At 40.0% G+C, this 23,141-nt stretch overlaps 1 protein-coding gene across 1 annotated transcript in view; it reads right to left on the minus strand.

Annotated features, from left to right (window-relative positions):
* LOC115175206 (YLP motif-containing protein 1) overlaps positions 1-23,141 on the minus strand; it is a 56,899-nt gene that overhangs the window by 4,735 nt on the left and 29,023 nt on the right. Inside the window, exons 13-19 of the mRNA XM_029734457.1 lie at positions 21,311-21,477; positions 17,907-17,969; positions 14,986-15,105; positions 14,124-14,300; positions 12,069-12,152; positions 11,787-11,870; positions 11,301-11,384 (exon numbers count right to left, since the gene is read on the minus strand). Of these exons, the coding sequence (XP_029590317.1) occupies positions 11,301-11,384; positions 11,787-11,870; positions 12,069-12,152; positions 14,124-14,300; positions 14,986-15,105; positions 17,907-17,969; positions 21,311-21,477 (779 nt within the window). The remainder of the gene's footprint in view (positions 1-11,300; positions 11,385-11,786; positions 11,871-12,068; positions 12,153-14,123; positions 14,301-14,985; positions 15,106-17,906; positions 17,970-21,310; positions 21,478-23,141) is intronic.

Genomic DNA, 23,141 nt, shown 5'->3' on the forward strand with positions numbered 1-23,141 from the left:
CTCATTTCATTATATTGCCTAGTTGCCTTACTAAAGAAAAATAGAAGAGAGACTACTAGATAGGGATTAACACCACTGGTATGCACAAGTTGGACCTTAATAGTCTTTGATTTTGACGTATTTTGTAAATAAATGAAGCAATAAGTGAATTCTGACTAAAAACTCTAACGCATGTTAGAAAAGGTCAAAATTCGGCTACTTATTTAACCTCCCCAACCATTTCCTTAATAACAGATACCTGTAGTACATATAGCCATTTCCTTAATAACAGATACCTGTAGTAGATATAGCCATTTCCTTAATACCAGATACCTGTAGTACATATAGCCATTTCCTTAATAACAGATACCTGTAGTAGATATAGCCATTTCCTTAATACCAGATACCTGTAGTACATATAGCCATTTCCTTAATAACAGATACCTGTAGTAGATATAGCCATTTCCTTAATAACAGATACCTGTAGTACATATAGCCATTTCCTTAATAAGATACCTGTAGTACATATAGCCATTTCCTTATTGACAGATACCTGTAGTAGATATAGCCATTTCCTTAATAACAGATACCTGTAGTACATATAGCCATTTCCTTAATAACAGATACCTGCAGTACATATAGCCATTTCCTTATTGACAGATACCTGTAGTAGATATAGCCATTTCCTTAATAACATACCTGTAGTAGATTATAGCCATTTCCTTAATAACAGATACCTGTAGTACATATAGCCATTTCCTTAATAAGATACCTGTAGTAGATATAGCCATTTCCTTAATAACAGATACCTGCCATACATATAGCCATTTCCTTAATAACAGATACCTGTAGTACATATAGCCATTTCCTTAATAACATACCTGTAGTAGATTATAGCCATTTCCTTAATAACAGATAACTGTAGTACATATAGCCATTTCCTTAATAACATACCTGTAGTAGATATAGCCATTTCCTTAATAACAGATACCTGTAGTACATATAGCCATTTCCTTAATACCAGATACCTGTAGTAGATATAGCCATTTCCTTAATAACAGATACCTGTAGTAGATATAGCCATTTCCTTAATACCAGATACCTGTAGTACATATAGCCATTTCCTTAATAACAGATACCTGTAGTAGATATAGCCATTTCCTTAATAACAGATACCTGTAGTACATATAGCCATTTCCTTAATAAGATACCTGTAGTACATATAGCCATTTCCTTATTGACAGATACCTGTAGTAGATATAGCCATTTCCTTAATAACAGATACCTGTAGTACATATAGCCATTTCCTTAATAACAGATACCTGCAGTACATATAGCCATTTCCTTAATACCAGATACCTGTAGTAGATATAGCCATTTCCTTAATAACAGATACCTGCAGTACATATAGCCATTTCCTTAATAAGATACCTGTAGTAGATATAGCCATTTCCTTAATACCAGATACCTGTAGTAGATATAGCCATTTCCTTAATACCAGATACCTGTAGTAGATATAGCCATTTCCTTAATACCAGATACCTGTAGTAGATATAGCCATTTCCTTAATACCAGATATCTGTAGTAGATATAGCCATTTCCTTAATACCAGATATCTGTAGTAGATATAGCCATTTCCTTAATACCAGATACCTGTAGTAGATATAGCCATTTCCTTAATAACAGATACCTGTAGTACATATAGCCATTTCCTTAATAACATACCTGTAGTACATATAGCCATTTCCTTAATACCAGATACCTGTAGTACATATAGCCATTTCCTTAATAACAGATACCTGTAGTACATATAGCCATTTCCTTAATACCAGATACCTGTAGTACATATAGCCATTTCCTTAATAACATACCTGTAGTACATATAGCCATTTCCTTAATAACAGATACCTGTAGTAGATATAGCCATTTCCTTAATACCAGATACCTGTAGTAGATATAGCCATTTCCTTAATAACAGATACCTGTAGTACATATAGCCATTTCCTTAATAACAGATACCTGTAGTACATATAGCCATTTCCTTAATAACAGATACCTGTAGTAGATATAGCCATTTCCTTAATAACAGATACCTGTAGTACATATAGCCATTTCCTTAATAACATACCTGTAGTAGATATAGCCATTTCCTTAATAACAGATACCTGTAGTAGATATAACAATTTCCTTAATAACAGATACCTGTAGTAGATATAGCCATTTCCTTAATAACAGGTACCTGTAGTACATATAGCCATTTCCTTAATAACAGATACCTGTAGTAGATTATAGCCATTTCCTTAATACCAGATACCTGTAGTACATATAGCCATTTCCTTAATAACATACCTGTAGTAGATATAGCCATTTCCTTAATAACAGATACCTGTAGTAGATATAGCCATTTCCTTAATACCAGATACCTGTAGTACATATAGCCATTTCCTTAATAACAGATACCTGTAGTACATATAGCCATTTCCTTAATAACAGGTACCTGTAGTAGATATAGCCATTTCCTTAATACCAGATACCTGTAGTAGATATAGCCATTTCCTTAATAACAGATACCTGTAGTAGATATAGCCATTTCCTTAATAACAGATACCTGTAGTAGATATAGCCATTTCCTTAATAACAGATACCTGTAGTACATATAGCCATTTCCTTAATAACAGATACCTGTAGTACATATAGCCATTTCCTTAATACCAGATACCTGTAGTCGATATAGCCATTTCCTTAATAACAGATACCTGTAGTAGATATAGCCATTTCCTTAATAACAGATACCTGTAGTACATATATCCATTTCCTTAATAACAGGTACCTGTAGTACATATAGCCATTTCCTCAAATAACATACCTGTAGTACATATAGCCATTTCCTTAATAACAGATATCTGTAGTGAATTATAGCAATTTCCTTAAAAACTGGTATGTACAAACTTGCTCTAACTATAGTATTTTTCAAAGGACAAGAGCCAACAATAAAAACATGAAGCGTTTCAATCTTAAAAATAGTACCATTGTGATAAGTCTAACTTTTCCATTTTGTGTTTAGGTCGTTAAATCACGTCAAATGCTCCAAAAACTATACATTAAAAAAAAAAATTATAATATGAATTTAGTCAATTTATCTAAACATTTTTTGTCGTAATCCCATTTATTTACAGCTAGTAGTATAGCACAGCTACAGCCCAGTTAAACAAGTTGAAAAGTACAACATAAAATATATTTAGTAAAAGTAGCAAACTGAAGTGAAGCCTTCTTACACTTTCTATATGCTACATTTTGAAATCCTCAAAATGTTAGCCTCTGATACGGCTTAATAAATACTACTTTAATATGCTTCAAATATTTTGATATTCAAAAATCACACTTACACAAAGCTAATTTGTGGCATATTTGCTGCAAACTACATGGTGTGCCACAAAATGTAGACAGATATTTTTGCCACTAGTGGTGAAATTGTGGCAAACCTTTGGCAACAATAATATTTATTGCCACGAGTGGCAAAAGGTTTGCCAGAGGTTGTTTTCTGGCCAAAGAATTCTCAATATTGTACTGGTGTCTGTTGCAAACCTGTGGCAACAATATCTATTGCCAATAGTGGCAAATAGTTTACCAGAAGCCGTTTCTGGTGAACACGAGTTCCAACACCAGTAACCATTGATGACCAATTAGGGGGATTAGAAAATTATGTTGGAAAATGGAAACCAAGCTATCTAGCTAGCTAGCTACCTACCTACCAAAGTTGTCCAGTGAGTGTCTAACTTAATTAAACTTCCTAATATACTTAAATTATGTTAGCTAATTGATGCTTGGCTAGCAATGTCATGTTTTATAGGATAGAGTGAAACACATTTTGTAGATCCCAGTTTCAAAATCAGTCAGCGCCACCGATTGGCTAGCGCTAAACTAGCTAACTTCAGCGATCATATTTTTGCACAATTAATGTGAAAGCTACCTAGCTAACAATTTTCCTAAACACTTTTTAGGTGAATACGTTTCCTGTCTTTTAAAAATCAATATGCATGTCAATATGCTAGTGTCATTGTGCAGTAGCATGTTAGCTAGCACAACAGCTAAGGTAGCAACAATATATAAGCTGACTTGACATCAAAGCATAGACTTCACTTTTGCAGATGGATACCCTCTCCCTACCTGCAATGTGGTCAGAGCCTGTATTGGGAGAAGGATGCATCGACACCTTGGAAAGATGTTTGGGATGCACTCAATCATACTCATTTATAACTAAAAAAAACAACAACAAAAAAAACATGGTCTTCAAGCTTAAGTAAATGCATGTACTATTCTCAGAAATGTAGTCCATACTTTCATTCTTTGTAACAATTAAATATTTAATTGCTTTAAACTAGTAGGTAGCTCATCTTCATCACGCATTGTTCCTCATCTCTTTCTATTAAGCTATCAGTTACAAGGCAAAAATACAGACTGAGGCCTTCAATCAAACTGAAGACAGAAATGTGTGTTCACACCAGGTCAAGGCTTCTTACATGCATGGCTTTGAGATGTAAGTTAACAATTCATTTAGGAAATATTATATGAATTGCCATATTAGGCATAGCTCAATTTTAATGTTGCTTTACTTCCACCCAAGCCATATACACTTGAGTCAGGAAGAAGAGACAACTACAGTAGTAGACAACTACTGGCTCTTAACGATGAAGTGCCCAGTCGAGATTGAATATCATAATTAGTTGATTCGTTTAAATCAATTGTGTTGAGGCTTGGCTAGAGACAAATATTGTACTCTAAGAACAATTGGCCACATATTTAAAAAAAAAAGTACATTTAGTAGGCCTAAGTCCATCGTTTGTTTATATAGCATTTATACAAGGCAGAAACATTGTTTCCTTGCTGAAAGAAATATAGAGAATGACAGTTTAGGTAAGAAGCATAGCAACATCAACTGATGATGTTGATCTGTTACGACATTGAATACACATTGAATGTTTAGTATATTTACTACATTTAATATGTTTAGTTCTCTGTGAGAAGCAAGTTCATTTAAAATTGTGTGTGATTTGGTTTTGTAGATGCATTTCAAATGTTGTTAACACACAGTAACCAAAAACCTGAATTAACTTACATATTCATACTGAGTTTGCAGCAAATTTGCTGCAAACAGTAGAATGTTCGCCATAAGTTTCCCAGAATTGTTTACCAGAAGTTCACAAGTCGCAAATTTACCGCAACAGTTTGCCACAAAACTAATTTGCATGGAAAAATTTGCAAATTGGTCAAAAGTTTGCCACAACTGTTTGCCAGAAGCCTGCTTTTCGGTAAGGGCAGTCACTTCCCCTACCGATTTAGTGCTGATGAAATTACCACGGCATGCCGAAAAGACACTCTGACAGACAATCCCTTTGCACCTAACCTCGTCTACCAGACTGCACTCTGCCTATATTCTGTATCAATAGCCTGGGGATGAGGATACCTTGTTACTAACAGCACAAAGCTAATGGAGGACTGAGTTCCAGCAGGTTTGAGGTAAATTCTATTTCAATTCAGAAAGTACACTGAAATTCCAATTCTCTTCATTGCTGTTCAATGAGGGAAATGTGGAATGTGGTTTACTTTCGTAAATTGAAATGGAATTGACCCAAAGCCTGTAGCATGATATTTCCTAATGTCCAATCCCATTCAACTTCTGAGTGAGAGTTGTTTCCTGGTGTACTGTAGCTGTAACAATTTCTTATACACTGAATAAAAATAGAAACAACATGTAAAGCGTTGGTCTCATGTTTCATGAGCTTAAATAAAAGATCCCAGAAATGTTCCATACATACAAAATGCTTATTTCTCTCAAATGTTATGCACACATTTGTTTATATCCCTGTCAGTGAGCATTTCTTCTTTGCCAAGATAATCCATCCACCTGACAGGTGTGGCATATCAAGAAGCTGATTAAACAGCATGATCATTACACAGGTGCACCTTGGACTGGGGACAATAAAAGGCCACTAAAATGTGCAGTTTTATCACACAACAATGCCACAGATGTCTGTGTAGTTGCGGGAGTGTAGTTGAGCGTGCAATTGGCATTCTGACTGCAGGAATGTTCACCAGAGCTGTTGCCAGAGAATTTAATGTTAATTTCTCTACCATGAGCCACCTTCAAAATCATTTTAGAGAATTTGTCAGTACGTTCAACCGGCCTCACAAACGCAGACCACGTGTAACCACACCAGCTCAGGACCTCCACATCCTGCTTCTTCACCTGCGCGGTGGTCTGAGACCAGCCACCTGGACAGCTGATGAAACTGTGGGTTTGCACAACTAAAGAATTTCTGCACAAACTGTTAAAAACCATATCAGGGATGCTCATCTTCATGCTCGTCGTCCTCACCAGGGTCTTGACCTGACTGCAGTTCGGCGTCGTAACCGACTTCAGTGGGCAAATGCTCACCTTCCGATGGCCGCTGGCACACTGGAGAAGTGCGCTCATTGTCGTGCCATTCATCCACCACCATCTCCTCCTGTTCCAGCATGATAATTCACGGCCCCATGTCGCAAGGATCTGTACACAATGCCTGGAAACGTCCCAGTTCTTCCATGGCCTGCATACTCAGCAGACATGTCACTCATTGAGCCTGTTGGGATGCTCTGGATCGGCATGTATGAAAGCGTGTTCCAGTTCCCGCCAATATCCAGTAACTTCGCACAGCCATTAAAGAGTGGGACAACATTCCACAGGTAACAATCAACAGCCTGATCAACTTTATGCGTAGATGATGTGTCGCTGCATGAGGCAAATGGTGGTCGCACCAGATACTGACCGGTTTTCTGATCCATGACCCCACCTTTTTTTTTTATAAAGATACTGTATCTATGACCAACAGATGCATATCTGTATTCCCAGTCATGTGAAATCCATAGATTAGGGCTTAATGAATTTATTTCAATTGACTGATTTCCTTATATTGAACTGTAACTCTGTAAAATATTTACAAATTGTTGAGTTAGATAATATTTTTGTAAATAGACTAACGAATCATCTTAATAATAATAATAATAGTTTGGAAGCCCTCCCCCGTTTCAGCTGTGATTCTAGTAATGGTTGAGATTAATTATATATTAATATTAATTATATACTAAGAGATTGATTCAATTGAAAGACATGGAAAATGAAATCCAAAGAATCAGACCGGTTATAAAGGAGTAGGGCTGGATTGAAAAGGTTTTCAGGAGGAGCATTTTGTTTCTTTATTTGCTAAACACATGACAAAAACATTATACAGCAAAAAACTTTTAACATTGGTGCTGTTTGTAAAAAAAAAATAGCTTCACAAATTGTTATCAACTGGAGTGTGGAAGTGCATATTATCAAGTCATATCCGTTATTTGCATCAGAAATTAGAGAACGAATGATAAAAATCGGCCGAGCCGATATAAAAATCGGGATGATATTGTCCTTTTCTAGATTTAAATCGGCCGTTCTCTATCGGCTTTGCAGATAGTCCCTCTACATAGCAAAACTGCTGCTATGCCAGCCGCCACTCACCGCCTGAGCATTACATAATGCCAGCAGCAAGCTATCTTATTCTCCAACAGAAAAGTGCAGTATTGAGAAATGGTTGAACTGACAGTGACCAAAATCTAAATATTACATTTAGTTAATTCACTAATAATAAGGCTTGTGTCTACGTGCCCGGACATGCATGCAATAAGCAAGCTAGCTAGCTAAGCAGATAGCTATGAGACCTGTTAGCAAAGATTACGATAACTAACCCTTTCATCTGTGGTGTTAGCTAGCTAACTATATTAGCTACTATGCTAGCTAGCTAGCTGGCTAGATAAACACAGTGCTAAGATATCAGCTGGAAGCTAATAGCTAACGTAGCTAACTAACATTAGCGTAAATTGACAGTTGACAGTCGGATTAGATGATTGTCGTAATAGGGAAAGAAGGAAGTGTTTTAAAATGCCTAAATAAATAAAAAATAAAAAAAGGTTGGCCATAGGTTTAGCTACCTAAGAATATTCCTGTATGTTTATGGACCAAGAAAATTGTAGATCAGCGTGTGCATTTTCACTTATCAAACTACGGACAGATTGGAGTAATTTCAGACAGAATGAGCATCGTTGTTTCATCTTTTCCCCCCCACCCTCGCTCTCCTTGTTAGATATTATGCACATTTATGGCTTGGTAGCAAATGTCATTGTCATTGAGCAAGTTGTCATTGTAGCAGTAAACAGCAGTAAGTGATACTGGAGGGAGATGTGAAAGTTACAATCCGCCAATTTCCTTGACAGATATCTGAACAAGGCAATTGAGTCGTTTCTAATTTCATCCTGGCAGCTGAGTTATTAAAGAGAGGAAGAAATTATTTCCAGATAACGGAAAAAAAATGACTAAAAATACAAGTTTCATAAGCTTCCGTGATCACAAAATCATGACGTTACGTTAGACCCATTTGCATTGAATAGATGTAATTTTATATTGTCAAACTAACAGCAATACCTACATGATGTCCTTACATACAGGCGTGACATGCTGGAGTGATGCCTCTACGCAAAGGTTGTTGATCAGTAGGCTAATATGAATCCCACAATGGAGGGATCAGCCAAATCAAGCTCAACAACTCAATGCATGAAACACTCTTATTGAATATGCATTCACCGGTATTGAGAGTAGGCCTATGCCATCTTAAAATTGACCCTGTTTTATTGACCCTTATGTTGGTAAAAAACAAAGTCACATTTATTGTTTTAATTGATGCCACACATGGCTGATCTTGTCATCACATTTTTCAAATTGAATGATACTGAATATCAGTCTGAAAACATCGGCAGATTGCTAGTAGTAGGGTGACCATACGTCCTCTTTTTCCCGGACATGTCCTCTTTTTGGACCTAAAAAAAAATGCGTCCGGCCGGGATTTCTAAATCGCCCAAAATGTCCGGGATTCGGCTTTTGCTTTCTACAGTCGCCATTCATTGTGTGCGTTTTACATTGCTTTGACCTTTCTCTTTAGGTCCCGCCTTCTCACACGCCACCATTGGTGGGTCATGTCAAGGCCTACGCAAACATTGGTCAAACTGCATCTCAATCATTACCCTCACCATGGCAACAGCCAAGAGGACAAAGCAGCAGCTTGCTTGTCAACAGTGGCACATGGCTCCAGAACAGCGTAAAAATGCCCAAACGGAAATGTCAATTCACAGACGATTTACAGAGACAATTCCCGTGATTTCGTCTTGGTCGGGATCCGTGTCAAGCAGAATGCATGACCTGTAAAGCTGGCACGTACGTGTGTCAGTGTCAAATAAAGGTGCTAGCGACCCAGAAGCCCACATAAGCTCCGCAAAACACAAAATTGCAGCTAAAGGAGAGAGTTCGTCAGGTAAATTAACTAGGGTGACCATACGTCCTCTTTTTCCCCCAGACATGTCCTCTTTTTTGAAAACTAAAATATGGTCACCCTAGCTAGTAGGCTAGTCGTTTTCAAGAAGTCAAGTTTGATGAAAAAGACTCGTGTGAAACCTCTCATATGCTTCAGGAGGAGTTTCACATCTTTTTCATTCAATTTGATTACCTACCATTTGAAAGTTTGACCTGCACACCACAATAAGAGTTTTACATGGGTCTCCTATGTACCACACCACAATAAGAGTTTTACATGGGTCTCCTATGTACTACACCACAATAAGAGTTTTACATGGGTCTCCTATGTACTACACCACAATAACTGTAGAAATTAATTTGGATATAGGATGTGTTAATCAATCACAGACTTTCAAGATTATCACCCTTTGGCAAAAAAACAAAAACTGAATGGAAATCTCTGAATCTTAATTCTAAAAGCTATGCTAATACTTACCATTTAGTAAGGAACTAAGACCATGGCATCAAATATATTTTGTCTTACTAGAAGTAGAGTTCGATTACAGAAGAAATCCAGAACTAAATTTAGGCTTATTTGATTAACAATCAAAAAATATCTAGGATATTTCAAATCACTTACAACCATTAGAACCAATCCACATTACCTCGACAAAGGTTATCATGAAATGTTTCTCTATTTATTTGGAATATATATATATATATATATATATAAATAAAATGGGTGGAAAATCACACTCCTTTAGTTATTCAGGGTTTTACTTGAACAGAAGAAAAAATAATAAAAATTGGTGACGAGACAACAGGAAAGGTCAGAGTCAGAAGAGTTATGGGTTGGATTCGAACCTGACTCCGGTAAATGTGTGTGTGTGTATGTGTATATGTGTGTGTGTGTGTGTGTGTTGGGGTCAGTCAGGGGCACTAACGATTAGACCACACTGCTTTCTCAATTTTGATTTCAGAATCTCATGATCTTCCTCTGGTACACTTGCCTTATGTATCACTGTATAGGATGTTCGACTTGGCAAAAGTTTCTGTGAAGTTATGTTTTTTTATAAATATGATTAAATCTCAGGACACAAAGAATACTAAAATCGACCAAAATAAAAACATAAACCAGAGACATTCAGCTTCTTGACCTAAACCTATTTACTGCCATAGCTGCAGTTCATTCATCAACAGCCTATGGTCTTTAAAAGAGCCAAGGGCTTAAGTCATCAAGTCACTCACTACCTGCAAACTACCTAGCCTGTCTGTCCACCATACCTGCAAACTACGTCAGTCCTGGAGAGCTACCCCAGGGCTCTCCTACCCTCTTCCTGGAGAGCTACTGTCCTGTAGGTTTACAGCAGGGCTCTCCTACCCTGTTCCTGGAGAGCTACTGTCCTGTAGGTTTACACCAGGGCTCTCCTACCCTGTTCCTGGAGAGCTACTGTCCTGTAGGTTTACAGCAGGTCTCCCTAACCATGTTCCTGGAGAGCTAATCTCCTGTAGGTTTACAGCAGGGCTCTCCTAACCTGTTCCTGGAGAGCTACTGTCCTGTAGGTTTACACCAGGGCTCTACTACCCTGTTCCTGGAGAACTAACATCCTGTAGGTTTACACCAGGGCTTTCCAACCATGTTCCTGGAGAACTAACATCCTGTAGGTTTACACCAGGGCTTTCCAACCCTGTTCCTGGAGAGCTACCATCCTGTAGGTTTTCACTTCAACCCTAATCTAGCACACCTGATTCTAATAATTAGCTGGTTGATAAGATGTGAAAACCTACAGGAGGTTAGCTGTAAGGGCATGTTTAGGAACATTGACCACTACCTTATAAGGGCATGTTTAGGGACATTGACCACTACCTTATAAGGGCATGTTTAGGGACATTGACCACTACCTTATAAGGGCATGTTTAGGAACATTGACCACTACCTTATATGGGCATGCTGACTGGGTCCTACCTTAATGTCTTCTTCCTCCTCCTCCTTCTTCTTCTTGGGTTTCTTCAGCGACTCATCATCAGGATTGAAGTCTTCCATCTCAACCTTCAAATACAAAATGTTTCTATTGAATTTGATGTGGGTCCTCCTGTAGCTCAGTTGGTAGATTACTGCGCTTGTAAACGCCAGGGTAAAACGCACGTACGTACGACTAAGTCGCTTTTGGATAAAAGCGTCCCCTAAAATGGCTTCTAGAACACTTCTAGAATTCTAGAACACAATTACAGCCACACAAGAGGACAAAGTGCATCTAAAATCATAGAGGACCGACAGGTAGTACAAACCTCGTTCCCTGGTCCTCTGCCATAGAGAGGACTAGGGTTCACTCTTACAAACAGCAACCCAGAACCTAGCTGTATTTCATTAAGTCTCAATTAATAGAAAACCATTAGCCCGACATATTGATAAAATAAATTTAAAAAAAATGTATGTTTCCATTCTACATACCTCCTCAATAGCAGCATCCTGAAGCAGGGAGCGGACATCCAGCCGCATCATGTGACGTGGAGACGACTCCCAGTTACTGGACATCTATATAGACAACAGAAAATAAATTATAAATACAAATATAAAAACAGAAAATGAATAGATATACTTATGGACTGTCCCTGTTGTATACAGAGTACAGAAAATGAATAAACACAATATGTATGGTCTATCACTGTCATTATCAATGAAAATGTATGAGAGCTCTGCGCTTGTGGATTTCAAGGACACTCAGTACGGTACCTTTTGGATATCCTTTATCTTCCGCCCGTGGGCATTTCTTTTAGCGCAAATTTGATAGTCTGCCGAGATTTCAGCCAAGTACACCTAAGAAAATAAACATTTACACGTTTATAATATACAGTGCCTTGCAAAAGTATTCAGACCCCTTGGATTTCTTCACATTTTATTGTGTTACAAAGTGGGATTAAAATAGATTACTGTATTTTATATATAAAACCATTTAAAAAAAATCTAAAACAAAATAAAGTCAAAGTGGAAGAAAAACTAAAACTAAAATAGTCGTTGAATAAGTATTTCGGCCCCTTTGGTTATGCAAGCCTAAATTCGTCCAGGAATAAAATTTGGCTTAACATATCACATGAGTTAAATGGACTCACTGTGTTAAATAATAGGAGTTGCCATGATTTTTGAATGACTAACCCTTCCTTTGTCACCCATACAACATCTATAAAGTCCCTCAGTCAAACATCGAATATCAAGCACAGCTGCAACTACGAACACCAGCGAGATTTTCGAAAGCCTCAAAGGGCAGTAATTGATAGAAAGGTGACAACAAATCAGATATTGAATATATAATCTTTAAGCATGGTCAAGTTAATCATTATTACATATTAAACCACCCAGACACGTCGAACTGAGCTGCAGGACAGGAAGGAAACTGCTCAGGGATTTCACCATGAGGCCATTGGTGATTTTAAAACGGCTACAGAGTTCAATGTCTGATGGTAGAAAACTGAGGATGGATCAACAACATTGTCCACAATAATGACCTAAATGACAGAGTGAATACAATACAAATATACAGAATCAAAATATTCCAAAACAAGGCATTAAAGTAATACTGCAAAAAAAACACAGGAATAAACGTTTTGGCCTAAATGCAAAGCCTTATGTTTGGGGGTAAATCCAACAACACATCACTGATTAACTGTCTCCTTATTTTCAGGCATGATGGTGGCTGCACCACGGTATGTGTATACTTGACATCGGAAAAGATGGAGGGTTTTCAGAGTAAAAACAAACAGGATGGAGCTAAGCACAGGAAAAATCCTAGAGGAAAACCTGCTTCAGTCTGCTTTACACCAGACACTGGGAGACAAATTCACCTTTCAGCAGGACAATAACTTAAAACACAAGGCCAAATCTACACTGGATTTTCTTACCAAGACAGTGAATGTTCCTGAGTGGCCAAGTTACAGTTTTTGACTTAAATATGCTTGAAAATCTATGGCAAGACATGAAAATTGCTGTCTAGCCATGATCCCCAACATCTTGACAGAGCTTGAAGATTTTTTTAGAAATATTGTACAATCCAGGTGTGCAAACCTCTTAGAGACTTAGGTGTTTCTAACATGTATTTACTCTGGGAGCTGAAAAATTTGCAACGACTATATTTTAATTATTTAATTTCTATTAATATTTAAAGAAATGTGAATTTTTCGTCCACTTTGACAAGAGTATTTTGTGTAGATTGTCGACTTGAAAATACAATATCTGTTCCAATATCAACACTAGGACACTACTTAAAATGAAGTAATTTTATTTGAACTCTTTTACACCCCTTTTTCTCCCCAATTTTGTGATATCCAAAGTTACGATCTTGTCTCATCGCTGATACTCCCCTACGGACTCGGGAGAGGCAAAGGTCGAGAGCCATGTGTCCCCCGAAACACGACCCTGCCAAGCCGCACTGCTTCTTGACACACTGCTCGTTTAACCCGGAAGCCAGTCGCACCAATGTGTCAAAGGAAACACCGTCCAACTGACGACCGATGTCAGCTTGCAGGTGCCCGGCCCGCCACAAGGAGGCACTCGAGCACGATGAGATCCCAGCCGGTCAAACCCTCCCGGATAACGTTGGCCCAATTGTGCGCCGCCCCATTGGTTTCCCGAACCCGAGGCTATAGTGGCGCCTCAGCACTGCGATGCCTTAGACCGCTGCGCCACTCGGGAGGCTTAGGCATATATTCAAAACGGTATGCTAGTTTGCAAATTGGAAGGTAGACTTGCATCTCTTTTGATATTTCAAGATATTAAGAACAAACATTAACTCACCTCAAAGCCTTTAGTCTTGGCAGCACTCCAGAACTGATCAAAGTATTTAACCCTATCATTAATTGCGTCGATGATGATGAAGGGGAAGAAGCCGTCATCCAGTGTTTTCCTGAATGTTTTTAGCATACTGTTCCTGTACGTGTCTTCCATCTCGGCTTCATACTCATATTCCAGACACTGACAAAAGGAAAATGTTATGAAATGATATTACAAATAAATAAAGTAAATAAATATTTTTTTAAAATCACCTGGCAAAGCTTTGCGTAAACTACATTGAGCAAATGTAGCTTCAGGGAGCCATTATGTAATACATGCGTAGGTGTCTTTAGGCTTTCTTTGGCTGCATTTACACAGGCAGACCAATACTGATCGTCTGCCCAATTATTGGGTAAAGAGCTGATCTGACTTGGCAAAATAGCAATTAGTGGAAAAATAATCAGAATTAGGCTGCCTGTTTAAATGTAGACTTTTAGGCCATCTATCTACAGAGCGATAGTATCTGACTAAACTAGATAGTAGTGGTGTTCTCTAGTGATTGGCTTGGACTGAAATAGGTGCCGGAACTCATTTTGAGTGGCAGTACGGTTTATACATTTCTGGTGCAGGAACTCATTTTGAGTGGCAGTACGGTTTATACATTTCTGGTGCAGGAACTCATTTTGAGTGGCAGTACGGTTTATATATTTCTGGTGCAGGAACTCTTCAATACATTTCATCTAACATTCTATAAGAGATACAGGAACTCAACATACAGTAGGAACAGAGAGGATTAAAATGGCTTCACAAAGGAACAGAATGGATTAAAATGTCTCCACATAGGAACAGAATGGATTAGGTCAGAGGGAAAGTAGAAAGGACAGACCTTGAGTTTGACTCGTTTCCCTGTATCTTGGTCCTTCTCCATCTTCTCCACCTCCGTCATGAAGTAGTCATCTAATCCCAGCACTCTGGGAGGAGCCCCTCCACACTCTACCTCCTTGTCCTTAACCGTGCAACAACATTTAACATTTTAGTCATTTAGCAGATGTTCTTATCCAGAGAGATTTACAGTTAGTGCATTCAACTTAAGATAGCTAGGTGGGACAACCATACATCACAGTAAGTCAAACTTTTTTTTTCTATAAAGCTGCTATCAGCAAGGTCAGAGCTAGTAACGACAAGGTATTTCAGTGAGAGAAGTTTCAGGAAGTGACGTGTTTTGGGCACAGGATGAAGACAACTATGTTGGGTTTGTTTACAATGAGGGGCAGGTATTTGTTATCCTGACTGCTGTGCTCTCGTAAGCTCGCGAGATACGGACAATTAAACGAGGTTTATGGACAGTGTTGTCCGAAATTATTGACACCCTTGATAAAAACGAGGAATAATGACTGCATAAAATAAATCAAATAGTGAGCTCAAAAACATTTGGTAAATTATATTATTTTATACTAATACAAATGCTCAGAGAAAAACATTTTGTTTAACTAGTAATAATTGTTTTCCTCAAAAAAGGTAGGGGTCAAAATTATTGACACTCCGAAACACTTTTTTTATATGTAAAGTAGTAAAAAGTGTAGTATTTGGTCACATATTCATAGCACGCAATGTGACCAAGCCTGTGACACTACAAACATGTTGGATGCATTTACAGTTAATTTGGGTTGTTTTAAATGTTAAATAATGTTGTGTGTCATTTTGGAGTCACTTTTATTTTAAATAAGAATACAATATAAATAATGATGAGTGAGAAAGTTACAGATGGTCAAATATACCACCAAAACAACCTCTCACCATTACCAATAACAGGGGAGGTTAGCATTTTATATCATACCGCTAAAACATGCTAACCTCTCACCATTACAATAACAGGGGAGGTTAGCATTTTATATCATACCGCTAAAACATGCTAACCTCTCACCATTACAATAACAGGGGAGGTTAGCATTTTATATCATACCCCCAAGACATGCTAACCTCTCACCATTACAATAACAGGGGAGGTTAGCATTTTATATCATACCACCAAGACATGCTAACCTCTCACCATTACAATAACAGGGGAGGTTAGCATTTTATATCATACCACCAAGACATGCTAACCTCTCACCATTACAATAACAGGGGAGGTTAGCATTTTATATCATACCGCCAAGACATGCTAACCTCTCACCATTACAATAACAGGGGAGGTTAGCATTTTATATCATACCACCAAGACATGCTAACCTCTCACCATTACAATAACAGGGGAGGTTAGCATTTTATATCATACCACCAAGACATGCTAACCTCTCACCATTACAATAACAGGGGAGGTTAGCATTTTATATCATACCACCAAGACATGCTAACCTCTCACCATTACAATAACAGGGGAGGTTAGCATTTTATATCATAACCCCAAGACATGCTAACCTCTCACCATTACAATAACAGGGGAGGTTAGCATTTTATATCATTCCACCAAGACATGCTAACCTCTCACCATTACAATAACAGGGGAGGTTAGCATTTTATATCATAACCCCAAGACATGCTAACCTCTCACCATTACAATAACAGGGGAGGTTAGCATTTTATATCATACCCCCAAGACATGCTAACATCTCACCATTACAATAACAAAAGGTTTACTTTTCTAATTACGTTGGTAACCAGTTTATAACAGCAATAAGACATCTCAGGGGTTTTTGGTCTATGGTCAATATACCACAGCTAACGGCTGTATCCAGGCACTTTGTGTTGCGTCATGGTTAAGAGCAGCCCTTTGCAGTAGTATATTGGCCATATACCATACCAGTTGTGCCTTATTGCTTAATCATAGCAGTCAAACGAGTTAAATTGACATCCATTGAGGGAAAATGATCTGGAGAGTTTAATCAGGGTGAATTATCTTTGTTCTCTTGATACATTTTAATTTCCTTTATTACGTCATGTCATAGCTCGGAATAATTACTATTTTGATGGAAAACCAACATTTTTTGGTTACTATGTTACTACTATGATATTAATTCTTAAAAATTGGCTCTATAACTTTATGGAAAAAGGGTTTGTCGTCTAAATATGGAAACTCGTCTTTTGCTGCGAAAAAAAAAAAACATTGGGCTAGTTTTCATTCCTTTTGGGCGGGTTTTGAGTGTTCATTGGGCAAACTTTTTTAGCTCGTCCTGGCAACCCTATGATTTATAAGTCTGATGCACTGAAGACTGTTGGTCAAATAACGGTGTGCCGTAGGATCGATGACATGGGCGTCGATATTATTGATCAATTGGTCAAAATAAAATAAACCTTTTTTTTTTTTTTTTACAGGGGATGTTGAAAGAGCTCCTATGATGCAAATAGTAAGCTCACATTTATCTAAACTCAGCAGTGAATTCAACTCCTACTTCCCTGACATAGAAAACAAGTCTGCCAAACTTGACTGGGTGCATAAACCAATTTTTTTGTCAAATTTACACATCATTTAGGAATCATGCCGGTCGCACATGCATGAGGGGGTACTTACATTTACATTACATTTTAGTCATTTAGCAGACGCTCTTATCCGGAGCGACAAACACCATGCTCTACCAACTGAGCTACAGGGAAGGCTACTTCAAGCAGGTCAAAGTGTTTTAGGGGTACAGAACCCCAAAACAAGGTTGTGAACCACTGATTTAGAGCAATACTCTTCCCTTCCAGTAGTGCTACTGGTCAATAGGAAACGCATGACAGGAAATACCATTTAATCCCAGATGAGACAACACTACCACAACAGAAAAAGCAAAGCTCAGACGATGGTAACTTTAGGTTCTTACTCACCCGTATCAGCTTGGCTACATGACTTTTACCACTTCCTGGTAGGCCTCTCATTATGATGACAATCTGAGAAAACACCATTATAAAAGTTATGGAACTCACTCATACAGCAGACAAGTATCTGGTAATATACTGAAGGATATGTGATATTTGTGTACTCTTGTTGTACTTGTATTGTCCTACAGGTTGAGAATATTATTATCCTGGCAACACATTTCTTATTTGTCCCTGAGAGGGACAGGTAGCCTAGCAGTTAAGAGCATTTTTTGGTTCAAATCCCCGAGGTGACAAGGTGAAAAATCTATCGATGTGCCCATGAGCAAAACACTTAACCCTAATTGAATCTGGAAAAAATGTATTCAATTGAAATGGGAAAATAAGTGAATGAAGTGTAACTAAAGTTGTATTGAATAAGGAAGTTGGTGAATTAAGTCAGGGGACACACTATAAGGCGATACAGGGGCAAGGTGGGTCGGCGATACAGGGGCAAGGTGGGTTGGCGCTACAGGGGCAAGGTGGGTCGGCGATACAGGGGCAAGGTGGGTCGGCGATACAGGGGCAAGGTGGGTCGGCGATACAGGGGCAAGGTGGGTCGGCGCTACAGGGGCAAGGTGGGTCGGCGCTACAGGGGCAAGGTGGGTCGGCGATACAGGGGCAAGGTGGGTCGGCGATACAGGGGCAAGGTGGGTCGGCGATACAGGGGCAAGGTGGGTCGGCGATACAGGGGCAAGGTGGGTTGGCGATACAGGTGCAAGGTGGGCGGTGATACAGGGGCAAGGTGGGTCGGTGATTCAGGGGCAAGGTGGGTCGGCGATACAGGGGCAAGGTGGGTCGGCGATACAGGGGCAAGGTGGGTTGGCGCTACAGGGGCAAGGTGGGTCGGCGATACAGGGGCAAGGTGGGTCGGCGATACAGGGGCAAGGTGGGTCGGCGATACAGGGGCAAGGTGGGTCGGCGCTACAGGGGCAAGGTGGGTCGGCGCTACAGGGGCAAGGTGGGTCGGCGATACAGGGGCAAGGTGGGTCGGCGATACAGGGGCAAGGTGGGTCGGCGATACAGGGGCAAGGTGGGTCGGCGATACAGGGGCAAGGTGGGTTGGCGATACAGGTGCAAGGTGGGCGGTGATACAGGGGCAAGGTGGGTCGGTGATTCAGGGGCAAGGTGGGTCGGCGATACAGGGGCAAGGTGGGTCGGCGATACAGGGGCAAGGTGGGTCGGCGATACAGGGGCAAGGTGGGTCGGCGATACAGGGGCAAGGTGGGTCGGCGATACAGGGGCAAGGTGGGTCGGCGATACAGGGGCAAGGTGGGTCGGTGATACAGGGGCAAGGTGGGTCGGCGATACAGGGGCAAGGTGGGTCGGCGATACAGGGGCAAGGTGGGTCGGCGATACACGGGCAAGGTGGGTCGGTGATACAGGGGCAAGGTGGGTCGGTGATACAGGGGCAAGGTGGGTCGGTGATACAGGGGTCGGCGATACAGGGGCAAGGTGGGTCGGCGATACAGGGGCAAGGTGGGTCGGTGATACAGGGGCAAGGTGGGTCGGGGATACAGGGGCAAGGTGGGTCGGCGATACAGGGGCAAGGTGGGTCGGCGACACAGGGGCAAGGTGGGTCGGCGACACAGGGGCAAGGTGGGTCGGCGATACAGGGGCAAGGTGGGTTGGCGATACAGGGGCAAGGTGGGTTGGCGATACAGGTGCAAGGTGGGCGGTGATACAGGGGCAAGGTGGGTCGGTGATTCAGGGGCAAGGTGGGTCGGCGATACAGGGGCAAGGTGGGTCGGCGCTACAGGGGAAAGGTGGGTCGGTGATACAGGGGCAAGGTGGGTCGGCGCTACAGGGGCAAGGTGGGTCGGTGATACAGGGGCAAGGTGGGTCGGCGATACAGGGGCAAGGTGGGTCGGCGATACAGGGGCAAGGTGGGTCGGCGATACAGGGGCAAGGTGGGTCGGCGATACAGGGGCAAGGTGGGTCGGCGATACAGGGGCAAGGTGGGTCGGTGGTTTCAAAAAGAGAATGATACGAGGCCTCTAGCGGCCAAAACGACATTAGCATGGACACCGCCATTGAGGGCTTCCACCATTTGAATATATTCAACTGGGTGGGACTTCCAAGTTCATTGGCTGAACCCTCCTGATGAACCTGTTGGGTGTCATATCCAACCGGGTCATCAGGAGGGATCAGCCAATCGGGAAGAAGAAAATTGACTCAATGGGCTGTCAAATATAACAGATACAAAGATGAGTCGAATCATCTCTATGAACTGTCCGATGCGCGTCCACATTCAACCCAGAACCCCCCCGCCTGCAGTCTGGGTACCAGCCGTTTTAACTAACATTCCACTCCTGTCATTTGTCAATATCATTCCTGTTCATTTCCCAAGTCTTTGGCAGATGTAAAACTATAACGTATAAACCCACCGGCTTAATTTATGAATGGAGGTTCCATCATTTGTATTTGTCAAACGGCAGCCAAATCATCACGGGTCCCCAGAATAAGACCCTCGATTGGAAAGAAGCATCAAGCTCATCACCTTGCACATTCACTACCCTGTGAAGTTCATCACAAATTATGATATGGGTATTGTGTATAGAATGATGAGGATTTTTTAATTGTATTTAATCCATTTTAGAATAAGGCCGTAATGTAACAAAACATGGAAAAAGTGAAAGGGGTCTGAATAATTTCCGAACGCTGCCCCCAAAAAGATACCTGGGGCCAAATCTACAGGTGAAGATGTTTTTCTTCTTTCTGCTCACCAAGCGAGGTGTTTTTGTGTGGTGGTCAACGAGAGTGTCGAAACAAAATGTAATGACTTATTTGCTACATGATCGAATAGACGTTTCGTAATGCTTAGGTTGTTACGAGTGTACTTATATAAAAAGTAGGGGACGTGACATCGGAGTTGTGCCCATTGTTCAAATGGTTATCTGCCCTCTCATTGGCTACAACGGTCCCACCTGATCTAGCCTCCACCCAACTACCTTCCATGTTTGAACACATTCTTTCATTGTTAGTGGCCACTACAGTATTATCATATAATGATCTGGCCACTACATTATTATCATATAATGATCTGGTCACTACAGTATTATAATATAATGATCTGGCCACTACAGTATTATAATATAATGATCTGCTCACTACAGTATTATCATATAATGCTCTGGTCACTACAGTATTATAATATAATGATCTGGTCACTACAGTATTATAATATAATGCTCTGGTCACTACAGTATTATCATATAATGATCTGGCCACTACAGTATTATCATATAATGATCTGGCCACTACAGTATTATCATATAATGATCTGGTCACTACAGTATTACCATATAATGGATCATTTATGGTGAAGTGTAAAGTGATTACGAGTGAGTGAGCGAGAAGCCATTTATTTGCACCCTTTCTGGACGAGTGTCTCGGCCTGGTAGTTTGAGAAGATCCTCCACGTTCTTGGTCTCCGGTTTCTTCTCCATCCTGGAAGGAGGAGCAGTCGGTTGGGGGGGAGGAGGGTGGGACGACGTGGGGCCTCCTCCTCCTCTCTCTTCTGGGTAACCCCTCCGTTCACCTGGACCACAGGACAGGACAGTCAGTACAAAAAGGAACAGATAATACTGGTGTCTCCATTACTTCACAACCAAGTGGCATGAAAAGACAAAGACAATGGAAGATGCCTTAAATACCATTTTGATTGTTTTCTGCATTTATAAAGTATTCACACCCCTTGAATACAACATTTTGTTGTGTTACAGCCTGAATTTAAAATGGCTTAAATTTAGATTTTTTTTGGTCACTGGCCTAAACAATATTTTTTTACAAAGAAACAAAAAATTACAAGTTAAAATGTCTTGAGTCAATAAGTATTCAACCCCTTTCTTATGGCAAGCCTAAAAAAGTAAAAAAAAAATGGCTTAATAAGTTGCATGGACTCACTCTGTGTGCAATAATAGTGTTTAACATGATTTTTGTAATGACTACCTCATCTCTGTACCCCAACACATACAACTATCTGTAACGTCCCTCAGTCGAGCGGTGAATTTCAAACACAGATTCAACCAAAAAGACCAGGGAAGTTTTTCCAATGCCTCGCGAAGGGCTCCTATTGGTAGATGGGTAAAGATACAAAAGCAGACATTGAATATCCCCTTGAGCATGGTGAAGTTCTTAATTACACTTTGGATGGTGTATCAATACACCCAGTCACTACAAAGATACAGGCGTCATTCCTAACTCAGTTGCTGGAGAGGAAGGAAACCGCTCAGGGATTTCAGCATGATGCCAACGGCTACTTTAAAACAGTTACAGAGTTTAATGGCTGTGATAGGAGAAAACTGAGGATGGATCGACAACATTGTAGTTACTCCACAATACTAACCTGAATGACAGAGTGAAAAGAAGGAAACCTGTAAAGAATACAAATATTCCAAAACATTCATCCTGTTTGTAACAAGGCACTAAAGTAATACTGCAAAAAAATGTGGCAAAGCAATTCACTTTTTAACACTTGATATTTTCAAGCATAGTGATGGCTGCATCATGTTATGGGTATGCATGTAATCATTAAGGACTGGGGAGTTTGTCAGGATCAAAAATGAATGTAATGGAGCAGGCAAAATCCTAGAGGAAAACCTGGTTTTGTCTGCTTTCCACCAGACACTGGGAGATGAATTCACCTTTCAGCAGGACAATAACCTAAACCACAAAGCCAAATCTACACTGGAGTTGCTTATCAAGAAGACAGGGAATGTTCCTGAGTGGCCGAGTAACAGTTTTGACTTGAACATTTATGGCAAGACCTGAAAATGGTTGTCTAGCAATGATCAACAACAAATCGACAGAGTTTGAATCATTTTGAAAATAACAAAATGGGAAAATGTTCCACATTCCCAGGTGTGGAAATCTCTTAGAGACTTCCCAAGAAAAGACTCCACTGTAATGGCGGCCAAAGGTGCTTCTACAAAGTATTGACTCAGGGATGTGAATACTTAAGTAAATTAGATATTTCTAGTTTTCATTTTCAATAAATTAGCAACATTTTATAAAAACATGTTTTCATTTTATCATTATGGGGTATTGTGTGTAGAAGGGTGAGAACTTGTTTTAATATACATTTTGAATTCAGGCTGTAACAACAAAATGTGGAATAAGTCAAGGGGTATGAATATTTTATGAAAGCATGGTAGCTTCAGAGACTTCATTCTTTTGGACAGTGTAAAAAAAAAAGTTTTTGTA

The sequence above is a fragment of the Salmo trutta genome, chromosome 35 (genome assembly GCF_901001165.1).
Source record: "Salmo trutta chromosome 35, fSalTru1.1, whole genome shotgun sequence".
Lineage (NCBI taxonomy): Eukaryota > Metazoa > Chordata > Actinopteri > Salmoniformes > Salmonidae > Salmo > Salmo trutta.